This window comes from Siphateles boraxobius, unplaced genomic scaffold, assembly GCF_051911475.1.
Source record: "Siphateles boraxobius isolate OS27281-9 unplaced genomic scaffold, OSU_SipBor_1 1, whole genome shotgun sequence".
Lineage (NCBI taxonomy): Eukaryota > Metazoa > Chordata > Actinopteri > Cypriniformes > Leuciscidae > Siphateles > Siphateles boraxobius.
Window position 1 is genome coordinate 30,595,510 of NW_027508699.1, and position 11,505 is coordinate 30,607,014.

The following is an 11,505-nucleotide window of genomic DNA, read 5'->3' on the forward strand; positions in this document are numbered from 1 at the left end:
CATGCCTAGTGCTACATTCAATTAAATATTATAACAGAAATTTAAAAAGACTTTCAGTATGTCGCAGGGTTAGAATCAGATAAGCTTAAGCTCACTGTCAGGAAATGAAATAGCATTTTAATTTATTTCGGCTGATATTTCTCATTGTTTAAGGATAGATGGGTTTTAGGTTGTTCTATATGCAGAACTAACCCACAGATGGTTTCTATATACACTCTCTAAAGTTCCTCAAGGTTTAATGGCCATATGGATATTATGTTGGGGAAGTTGAATCATGGGCTTATCCTTGGAATATGTTCCTGCCAGTCTCAGTGAGTAATTGATCAGTGTAATTGCAAATGCCTGTGCTAGGGGTGTTTAATGGGTGTATTTAGCTTTTTTGCGCATTTTATCAGGCTGTTTATCACCTGTCTTCCCATTTCTTTATATTCTGTGGGATGGGTCTCTGTTGCAAAGTGTAGTTAAAGGTAATTGCTAATTATTGCAAAGTTTTGTTCATTATTTTCACAGAGATCTGTGATATGCAAGTACAATTGGCTGATTAACATTTCTGCTCATTTGTTTTTGTTTTTTATTTGTGTTTATGTAAGTGAGTGGTTATTAATTAAGTATGGGTTGCATAAAAGCTATTGCGATCTCCATCTGTCTCTTCTTTTCTTCACTATCCCAGAGACCGGCTGATTTCTACACAATCCATCATGCCTGCCATTGTGAACCTGCTCTTCAACACGGTATCCACCAACACCACCATCTCCTTTTCTCTGGTGCTGCCTCTGGTCAGCATCCTCTCCCTTCTGGTGGGGGTCGGTGGTCATCTGCTCATGTGGTTGGTGTTGATGCGCAACCCAAGGCGACGTTCAAAGCCCAGCTCTGTCCTCCTGTTAAACCTGAGTTTTGCTGATCTGTGCGCTCTCCTCACCCTGCCCTGTGTGCTACTGAGTGCCAGCTCTCAGAACTGGCAGCTGGGAGGAGGTGTTTGTGTGTTGTTGAGCTTCATGACTTCCCTGACCGCTGGAGTGGACATCTTCAGCCTGGCTGCCCTCTCTGTGCTGCGTTATCGAATAGTGGCTCCCTCGACACGGCCCCCCGCCACCCCTGCACAGGTGTGAGTATCTGAATGAGATCAAGAAAAGTGGAAAAAAAGTTATATGTGTGTGATACAAAACAAAGGATGAATCTGTTTTATATTTTAGGTATTTGTTTACAAAAATGTACATGAAGTACCATGCTACAGTGATGGCATAGTAATGCCATGAGTTTTATTAAAATATTTCATCACTATTTCATCACTAACCGCCCTGGGCTGCATCTCCCAAAAGAATGGTAAACATAAGTAGATTATAGAGATCATTGGTTTCTATGATTTATGATGCTTTTGGGAAATGCAGCCCTGATTGATACAGTTGCTGCGTCCCAATTCAGAGGCTGCATCCTTCAAAGGCCGCATTCGAAGGCCGATTGTGTCACAGCGGTACGACGAAGGCTGCTCCTTCAAATGTGGACTTGGTTTCCCGTGGAATGAAGGATATAACAGATGGATCCTTCGTGGCCTTGCCTACCCCAGATTTCATTCGCTTAGAAAGCCTATCAACTTCGAGTATTACAAAACGAGCCAATGGCAAAGAAATGCCATGGGTCTGCGGAATTTGCATAGCGTATCTCCGCCCCACCTCGTGGGTATAAAAGGATCGCCGGCAACATGCAGATATGTTTCTTCGCTGAGGAGCCAAGACTGAGCTCAGGCGATCCCCGCGGTACAGTGGAAAGTGCAGGGGCAGCGCTTGCAGGTTCACCACCTGGTCCCGGAAGGGAGTGGTAGGAACCTTGGGCACATATCCGAGCTGGGGTCTCAGGATCACGTGAGAGTAAGCCGGCCCGAATTCCAGGCACGCTTCATCAACGGAGAATGCGCGCCCTCTTGATGGAGGCCAATGCAACCAGGAGCGCTGTCTTCATTGACAGGAACTTAAGCTCCACTGATTGCAAAGGCTCAAAGGGAGCACTCTGCAGGGCAGTTAGAACCACTGAGAGGTCCCAAGAGGGAACGAGAGGAGGGCGAGGAGGATTCAGTCTCCTCGCTCCTCTCAGGAACCTGACCATCAGGTCGTGCTTCCCAACAGACTTACCTTCGACTGGGTCATGGTGTGCGGCAATAGCGGCAACATAGACTTTCAGGGTGGAGGGAGACAGCCTTCGCTCCAACCCTTCTTGAAGGAAGGAAAGCACGACACTAATCGAACATCTCCGGGGTTCTTCTCTGTGAGAAGAGCACCAGTTGACGAAGAGGTTCCACTTCAACGCATAGATGTGTCTCGTGGACGACGCTCTAGCGGAAGTGATGGTAGCCACCACCACTGGTGGTAGGGTACTCAAACCTGCCTCGTCCCGACCAGGAGCCATACGTGGAGGTTCCAGAGATCGGGACGAGGGTGCCACAGGGTGCCCCGTCCCTGAGAAAGGAGGTCCTTCCTCAGGGGAATCGGCCAAGGAGGTGCTGTCGCGAGGAGTACGAGTTCGGAGAACCAGGTGCGGGTGGGCCAGTACAGCGCGACCAGAAAGACCTGCTCCTCGTCATCCCTGACCTTGCGCAGGGTCTGCGCAAGAAGGCTCACTGGGGGAAACGCATATTTGCGGCACCGTGGCCAGCTATGCGCCAGTGCATCCGTGCCGAGCGTGCCCTCGGTCAGGTTATAATACAGGGCGCAATGGGTTGAGTCGTGAGAGGCAAACAGATCTATCTGTGCGTCCCCGGACTGGTCCCAAATCAGCTGAACCGACTGGGGATGGAGTCGCCAATCTCCCGGGAGGGGCTGAAGCTGTGAGAGCTCGTCGGCTGCACAGTTCAGGGCTCCGGGGATATAAATGGCATGAAGCGACCTCAGATGCTTCTGACTCCATATGAGGAGGTGGCGGGCGAGTTGCGACATACGGCGAGAGCGTAGACCACCTTGACGGTTGATGTACACTACAGTGGCGGTATTGTCTGAACGGACTAGTACATGTTGATTCTTGAGCACAGCCCGGAAGCGGCGCAGAGCAAGACGTACAGCCAGCAACTTGAGGCAATTGACGTGCAGAAGGCGCTGGGGTCCTCTCCAGGAGCCCGCTGCAGCACGTCCATTACACATGGCGCCCCAGCCCTTGGTGGAGGCATCTGTCGTTACGACAACATGCCGAGAAGCTCGTTCCAGGGGCACTCCGGCCCGTAGAAAACTGAGGTTTGACCACGGGGTGAAGGTCTGACGGCAGGTCGGAATAACTGGTACTCGGAGGGTGCCGTGTTGCCATACCCACCTCGGGACTCGGTCGCGAAGCCAAAGCTGAAGCGGTCTCATATGAAGCAATCCGAGCGGCGTTGCCGCGGCTGCAGATGCCATATGCCCCAGGAGCCTCTGAAAAGGTTTCAGTGGAACAGCACTCTTGCCCTCGAACTGTCTCAGGGAAGTCAGCAGTGACTGCGCGTGCTCGCTCGTAAGCTGCGTCTTTTACATGGCGACCGAGTCGATTTCCATACCGAGAAAAAGAGATCCTCTGCACGGGGCAAAGTTTGCTCTTTTGCCAGTTGACCCGAAGGCCCAGACGGGCTAGGTGCCGGAGCACTAGGTCCCTGTGTTCGCAAACCTGGTCTCGAGAGTGAGCTAGGATCAGCCAGTCGTCGAGATAGTTCAGGATGCGAACCCCGTGTTCCCGTAGGGGAACAAGGGCTGCCTCGATGACCTTCATGACGACGCGAGGAAACAGGGCTAGACCAAATGGGAGAACCGCGTACTGATATGCCTGCCCCTCGAAAGCAAACCGTAGGAAACGTCTGTGTCGAGGGAGAATGGAGACATGAAAGTAGGCGTCCTTCAGGTCGATTGCTGCAAACCAATCCTGGGGCTGCACACATTCGAAAATGCGTTTGGCCGTGAGCATCTTGAACGGCAGCCTGTGAAGGGAGCGGTTCAGAACACGCAGGTCCAGGATTGGCCGTAACCCACCGGTTTTCTTCGGGACAATGAAGTACAGGCTGTAGAAGCCACGCAAACTGAATCGCGTAGCCGAGCCTGATCGTCCGCGCGACCCAGCGGGACAGGTTGGGAAGCTCTAGCCAGGCTCCCAAGAACTGTACCAGCGGGGTCATATGAACCACAGACTTCCCACCGGTGGTGCAGCAAGGCGGAATGACTGGCCCAGACGTGGACGGCATAGCGGCCCGGTGTGGGGGCACAGTCATTAATCGTGCCCTGACAGAGGAGACCCGGGAAGGATGAACGTTCCACGGGGGTCTGCTCTGCCAGGGGGCTGGCAACAGAGGCGGATGAGAGCGGCACGGTCCGGGGGGGGCGCACACTGTCAATCGGCTCTGGGACAGAGGAGGACGAGGGGTGCACGGCTCGGGGGCGGCGCACCATGACGTCCGAGAACTCTGTGTGCTAAGGGATGAACATATCACTTCTAGCTTTAACCACATTAGGGTGCTGCCCACCCGGGGGTGAGCAGCAGGGAGTGGAAAACAAAGGATTGTCCCCCGGGCCTCCACCGGGGGAAGGAGTGGTCCTGCTACCATCTCCTGAGAAGTGACCATCATCCCTGAGCAGCCCGTCTCAAAAGCGCCGCTTGGCCCGGCGTTTAGCGGGGGGCGGGGCAGGAGAGGGCTGTGGCGTCCCCCTGTGGCCTCCAGAGCCAGCCCGGGTGAACGGTATACAATTCTGGAATGTCAAAGGAAACCCGCGGGGGGTCCGAAGACGGGCCCGCGGGCGTCACGTGATCGTTCACGGGTTGCGTCAATGAAGAGGGGGGCGTGGGGCACAGACGGATAGTCGGCGCCTTGTTCCACACCAACACCCTCAGGTCACCCTGGCCACCAGCCGAAGTAGCACCTCACGTGGAGAGTGTTAGATCGGGGTGTGGATGAGGGGACTCTCTCTCAAACGAGATCATTGAGTCTCGACCGTAATGACGCGATGGTCACGTTCCCGCGGGGAGAACGTGAGGCAATCCACAAACACTGCTCTAGCGTGATCAAGCCCAAGCATGCAAAGCAGAGAATGTGCCCATCCAAATCGGAAATGAGTCAACCGCCACCATAAATGCACATGCGAGCCCACTTTAAAAAGACGTGCCGCGTGCGAGCTCTTTTGTGAGAGAAAAAAAAACTCTGAAAGTGTTGAAGCGCCCGGGGAGAAACACACTCACTGGCAAACCACTGCACAGATAAGCAGGAAGCGCGCACTCGCCGGGAGATCGCCGTCACACCAACACCAGAGAATCTCGCTCGTCTGTAAGAAGCTGACAGTTCAGAGATGGCTTGTGGAGTGAAGAATTAACTTGGCTTCGAAGCGAAAACATATCTGCATGTTGCCGGCGTCCTCCTTTTATACCCACAAGGTGGGGCGGAGATACGCTATGCAAATTCCGCAGACCCATGGCATTTCTTTGCCATTGGCTCGTTTTGTAATACTCGAAGTTGATAGGCTTTCAAAGCGAAACCCCATTCGTCTTCATCCGACGGAACTCGGAGTGACAACGAAAGGGAATGTCGAATTACACTTTTAGTTACACTTTTAAATGCAAGCATTGAGTTTCAGCTTACTCAAATATCTAATGATACAAATATAAAAATAATTAAATAATTTTTTTAAGCTGTTAAAATGTTGACTTATATCTTACTTATATGCAATTATATATAGTTTATACTCTATATTATATACAGAATCTGAGAACTATATAGACCATTTGTGAACCCTTTTTTGTTTTCAGAAAAGTCTAGTACTGTCACAGTTGCTAGGCGACAAGAACAATCCTCCATAGGTTAGACCGTCCCATTTAACAAAGCTCGGTCCGACCTTCGACACCTTCAAAGGATGCAGCCTCTGAATTAGGACACAGCTAGTGAGTTCATTCAGGGAAGGATACATCACACTGATTGAAGTGTTAGCGTCTGGGTCCTTTTGAAAGGACCGGCTCATAGAAGTCATTTGGTTGTGACTTGAGCTGTTTGTTTGATTCACTAAAAATACCGGCTCATAGGAGTCATTTGTTCATGAATCTGACCGCACGGGTCGTGCTGGCAAACAGCTTGCACTCAACTCAAGAAATGTGTTTTTGCAGTTAATTTGAGGTACAGTTTCAGGGTGAGTTCACCCAAAAATTTTAATTATCCCATAATTTACTCACCCTCAAGCCATCCTTGGTGTATATGACTTTTTTTCTTTCAGCCAAACACAATTGGAGTTCTATTGTGTTTCTATAAAAATATCCTGGCTCTTCCAAGCTTTAAAATGGGAGTGAATAGTACCTTAGATTTTGAAGCCCAAAAAAGCGCATCCATCCATCATAAAAGTAATTCATATGGCTCCAGGGGGTTAATAAATGCCTTCTGAAGCAAAGCGATGCATGTTTGTGAGGTAAATATATCCAAAATTAAAGCTTTATAAACTTTAATCACTAGCTTCCGGTAACGTCTGTCTTGCAGGTTCAAGAGAGAGTCGAGTTCCAGCAAATGATCTTGGATGTAGGAGCAGGGTAAGCTTAGGTAAGAGTAAATGCCTCTCGCGGTTCAAACAAATAGGGCTGGGCAACAAACTCATGCTCCTCTTAAATTTCTCTTTAAAAAAATTCAGTCATTGTAGTCGTCTAATTTGTGAACGGTGTTTTGCTTTGCACTATCCTCTGCGCTTCCTTGTTCGTCAATAGCCGCGTTTCGACTGCCGGGTCAGGGCCGAGTCGTGCTAGTGCATGCCAGTGCCAATCGCATTTCCACTGTCTCTTCCGTTGCTTGAACAGGGCTTACTCGGGGCCAACGGCCAGGATTTCTGGCCCGTCGAATACCTTGGGCCAAAGCAGGCCAGCTCGGGCTAGAGGCGTGGTCAAGGTAAAGGCAGAGTTTATCGGTGCTAGGGAAAGGTATGGTCTGCGGCAAGATGCACATTTCACTTTTTTATATTGTTAATTACAAAATTATTGCTTTTAATAATTGCAATAATTATAATTACAAAATTATTGCTGCTCGAAATGGAGAATCGCCTGTACTGGTCTGTCGAGGATACCAAAGCTCTTCTGAGCATTTTGGCAGAAGAAAGAGTACAACGTCAATTTGACGGCGTGTGCAGAAACGAGGATGTTATCAAGTACATCGTTGCTGAACTTGCTAAGCTAAGTATTAGCCGAACAACGCTTCAAGTTCGGGAAAAAATAAAAAAGGTGCGGGCGTTACAAGGTGATTAAAACGCACAATGGAAAAAACGGAGCCCAGAAGGAACTTTCCATGGTTCGATTTGATGGACGTTGTGCTGGGTCACCGTGCTTCTGTTAATGGCGAGACAAGTCGGGACACTATGGCAGCCACGGCTGGTGAATTAATAAACATGCTATCTTCCTAACTTTAAAATAAATAAATAATTAAATATTGTATGAAATGGGTGGGGTTGTATGACGTTCGATCCAGGAAGGCGTGTTAAGGGCGGGGTTTATGGCAGCGCTGCGGGGCTACTGGCCCGGCAGTGGAAACGCAAGCCCGGTGCTTGAGGCCCGAGGCCAGTGGCCCGGCTCGGCTCGCTGTTAGCCCTGGCCCGGCCCTGGCCCGATAGTGGAAATGCGGGTAATGTGTCATGCGTTGGGTCAGAGTTCACCCTGCGTTCTATTATTGTCAACGAACCGTCTCGGCCCTCGGATATGACGTCACTTCCACACTTCAAGCGTTCTGGTATGTTTTGCACGTCCAAGCTGGAGAAAAAACATGGACGCAACCCAGAAAGCAGTTGCTATGGTAGCACTGGCCGAGTACCAGGCGCTTATCAAAACGCAGCCATTTGAACTTCTAAAATTTTCACTTTATTTCATGTTTTAGTTTATCTTCTGTTAGCAACGCTAGCCACGTTAGTAACACCCGTTTGGAACAAGGCTTCATTCAATATTGCACTCACAACAAGACCAATTGATGGCTCTTGAGACGGGCTGCTCAGGGATGATGGTCACTTCTCAGGAGATGGTAGCAGGACCACTCCTTCCCCCGGTGGAGGCCCGGGGGACAATCCTTTGTTTTCCACTCCCTGCTGCTCACCCCCGGGTGGGCAGCACCCTAATGTGGTTAAAGCTAGAACAAATGTTGACCATACCTACAGGCAGTGATACGGACGCAGTAAGGCATTGCAATAATACGAGTGATTCAAATCGTAATTTAAACAACCAAAGTGTACCAAAAACAATGAAAACAATTCATACAAGTCAAACAGGATGCAGCCATCTTGGATTCCGTATCGGAATTCTTGCTCGGTGTCCTCATGGTTGTCCGACTTCCGAGCTGGGAAATCCGAGGAAAGGGGGCGTATTGGCGTGTGTTGCTAAACAACGTATGTTTTCCTATTCAGAACTCCGACACGGATAAATAATAGAACGCACCATCACTCTTCCGCCGGAACTTGACTCGCATGCGAAAGCCAGTGATTCTAGTTTATAAAGTTATAAATATGGATTTTTTTCTTCCAGAACCTTATCGCTTCGCTTCAGAAGGCCTTTATTAACTCACTGGAGCCATATGGATAACTTTTAAGATGGATGGATGTGCTTTTTTGGGCTTCAAAATATCAGTTACTATTCACTCATTGTAAAGCTTGGAAGAGCCAGTATATTTTTAATATAGCTCCAATTGTATTTGGCTGAAAGAAGAAAGTCATATACAGGATGGCCTGAGGGTGAGTAAATTATGGGATATTTAAAATTTTGGGATTCTGCATTAAATTTGGACTGCAAACGCGGGTAAATATGACTTATTTTGCAACAAGTAAAGCAGGGTATGATCCTTCAGAAATGATATGCATACCCCATCTGATGCCATCAGGGATATCCACCTTATTTTTCAACGCGGAAGTAAGCTATTTTCTGTGGTTGTGTGAGACTTCCGATTCATTAGCCGCTATAGGGAAAAAACGAGAAAAATAAACTGTTGTAAATGGTAAAACTATTTCGCCACAAACCAGTGTTCATAATTACGACAATACATTAAAATAATAGGGTAAGAAATACCAGTTTGCAATATCAAGCAGCATAACAAGCTTTTTTGTACAGTTAAAAATAACTGGAAGCTGACACCTGAAGCCAGACATATTCAATTTAAATCTAGCTGCGCCCACTCTTACGTGAAAAATAAGGTGAATAAAGAGCCATACATTTTTCATCCTCTATTTCGGCCCACAGAGCTGGCACTGTCGCTGTTATCTGGCTGGTTTCCATCGCCATGGCCCTACCTAAAGTGACGTACATCCAGTTTGACAGCGGCTGCACGTGGTCGGTGGGTCGAGGTCACTGGCTGGGCTTCCTCGTTCCTGCGTTTCTGGTGTATTACGTGGCTCCTCTTCTCTGCATCGCCCTGCACTGCGGGCTCATCATCACTCACCTGTACCGCTGCCGGGGCACTCTGGCCGCAGACCACCGAAATAAAAAAGCCACCGCCCTTCTCATTGGCTCCACGCTGGTGTTCGCCATCAGCTGGCTGCCTTATTACGTGCTGGAGTTTGTCAATGTTTTATCACCCTCCCTTAATTCTGTCAGCTCGCCCGTCAGCTGGCCCGTGAGCCCAGCCCCCAACTCTACTACCGTGTCGTCCAGTACGGAGGTATCTCTGCTGTGGGAGGTTACCTCACTGTCTGCCATTCTTCTGATTTGTCTGGCACCTTGCTGGAACCCTCCACTTTACTTCCTGCTGTCTAAGCCAGCCTTGAGGCAACTGAGAGGACTGCTACCCATCATGCACCAACACTGGAGAGCTGCTACCTTCTTACGACACATAGTGCCAAAACACGCTCCCACACAACCCCACTCACAGCCTGGGTCTCAACACGTTCCTCAGCACATACTACCAGCAACTCAAGCCCAATGAGAAAACGCACGCTCAGAAGAATGCCATGGTAAGGTACAGCTCATACCTGGAACACAGCAAAAGCACACCCACACGCAGGCAAAAAAGTACACACACGCCACACACACAATGACAGGTGTTTTCTGCCAGAGTATCCTCATCCCTCTCATGCTGGCGAAGATTGCGAGTTGCTTAGTAACACTACAGAGAGGAACAGAAACATAAGACCGTGGACCTCTGCATTTATTGCTTAGCATCACATTTTACAATGTTCCAGCATGCCAGCTGCTCTCTTTCCCTCTCTCAAAATCTCTTGCTCTCACTAAAAACGTATCACGGCAGATTTTTATCACCAACTCGTTCACGCTCGCACACATTAGCATGTTCTCGATGACATATGTGCTGATTTTTAATTCGCTTGTTGCGGTGAGGAGGAATAGATTAGATTTGTGTGGGTTGGTACTGTATATCAGATAGATCGTCTTTAAAGGCTAAATGTAGTGCGTTTGAGTCCCGCTCACTGATCATTGGTGTTATGAATCATCAATATGTGCTGTAATGAGCTTTTTGACAGTCACTGTCTGCTTCATGTGAAATACAGTGCACTGTGATTTAGGAAATGGGAAAAGTATATAAACATTTTCCATTAATGACAGAGGCACGGCTGAGAGAACTGTGTCACCTGCGGATGAGTCATCACACGATTCTTTTTCATCCTCTGCTAATATTGTAGCCAATATAATAAAATGTGGATCTGAATTGATCCTGCGGTTGTTCTTCTCGATTTTCCATTCCACACGCCCCTCCCTCTAAGTCAGTTCAACTCTTTTGCTTTTGCCTGATCTGAACTGAGAAGGATACAGCATACAGAGTTGAAAACCATTGTATCAGCATGGTAAATGTCCAAAAAAAACAACAACAACATGATATTGAGTATTGACATAGTATATGTTCAAAAATCATAGTATTAACCAAAACTAAAACTATTATCAATTGTTTTGGTAATTGAAATAAAGCTGCAATAAAATAAAAAAGTTAGAAAATGTTACCTTAAATAAGTTAAATAAGTTTAACTTGAAGTGCTGAAAATACTGAAACTATAAACTGAACAGAAATATTAAAAACTAATACAAATATAAAAAGCCCATCACAACTTTACTAAAACTTAAATTAAAATTAAAATACAAGCTAATTAAAGTATATGGATAATACTAAAATATCACTGTTATTAGGATGGAACATATTGACATGGTGTGTCATGAAAAATACTTATTATTAAGGGTATTTTTTGAACATGTACCACGTGACGGTCATATCATTTATTCTACATGAATTTGATTACCATGGTATATTTTAAAGTACCATAGTATTTTCATCTGATACCATCACTGTACCAACTGTGTTTTTTGGGGGTTCTAAAACCATGATATTACCATGATGTCATGTCCAAAAAAATATGGAAATGCCATAGTTGTTTTGTACAGGCATCTGTTTTACCTTTGCATAATAATTTTCCATAAGTGTGACAAAATGTCTGTTCTGGCTCCTCTCTGTCAATCATTCCTCTCTCCAGAACAACAAATCTGTGCCCTTCTTCCATTTACGTTCTGAAATACATTACAGAGTGGCATTCGTATAAGCAGTAATTTTCTCATTGTCAGTGTGCA

General features: G+C 47.4%; 1 protein-coding gene across 1 annotated transcript; it reads left to right on the forward strand.

Moving 5' to 3' along the window:
* The first annotated feature begins 698 nt into the window (after positions 1-698).
* Positions 699-10,527, forward strand: LOC143741145 (somatostatin receptor type 5). The gene is made up of 2 exons (XM_077233581.1): positions 699-1,105; positions 9,178-10,527. Exons 1-2 carry the CDS (start codon positions 699-701, stop codon positions 9,857-9,859), a joined length of 1,089 nt encoding a protein of 362 aa, XP_077089696.1. The 3' UTR covers positions 9,860-10,527.
* Positions 10,528-11,505: the final 978 nt, after the last annotated feature.

What these genes read in the sequence shown, in the direction of transcription:
- LOC143741145 (XM_077233581.1), top strand. Translation starts at nt 699, where the DNA reads ATGCCTGCCATTGTGAACCTGCTCTTCAACACGGTATCCACCAACACC. An exon ending in CCCGCCACCCCTGCACAGGT is followed by an intron (nt 1,106 to 9,177) that starts GTGAGTATCTGA and finishes TTCGGCCCACAG; the next exon opens with AGCTGGCACTGTCGCTGTTA.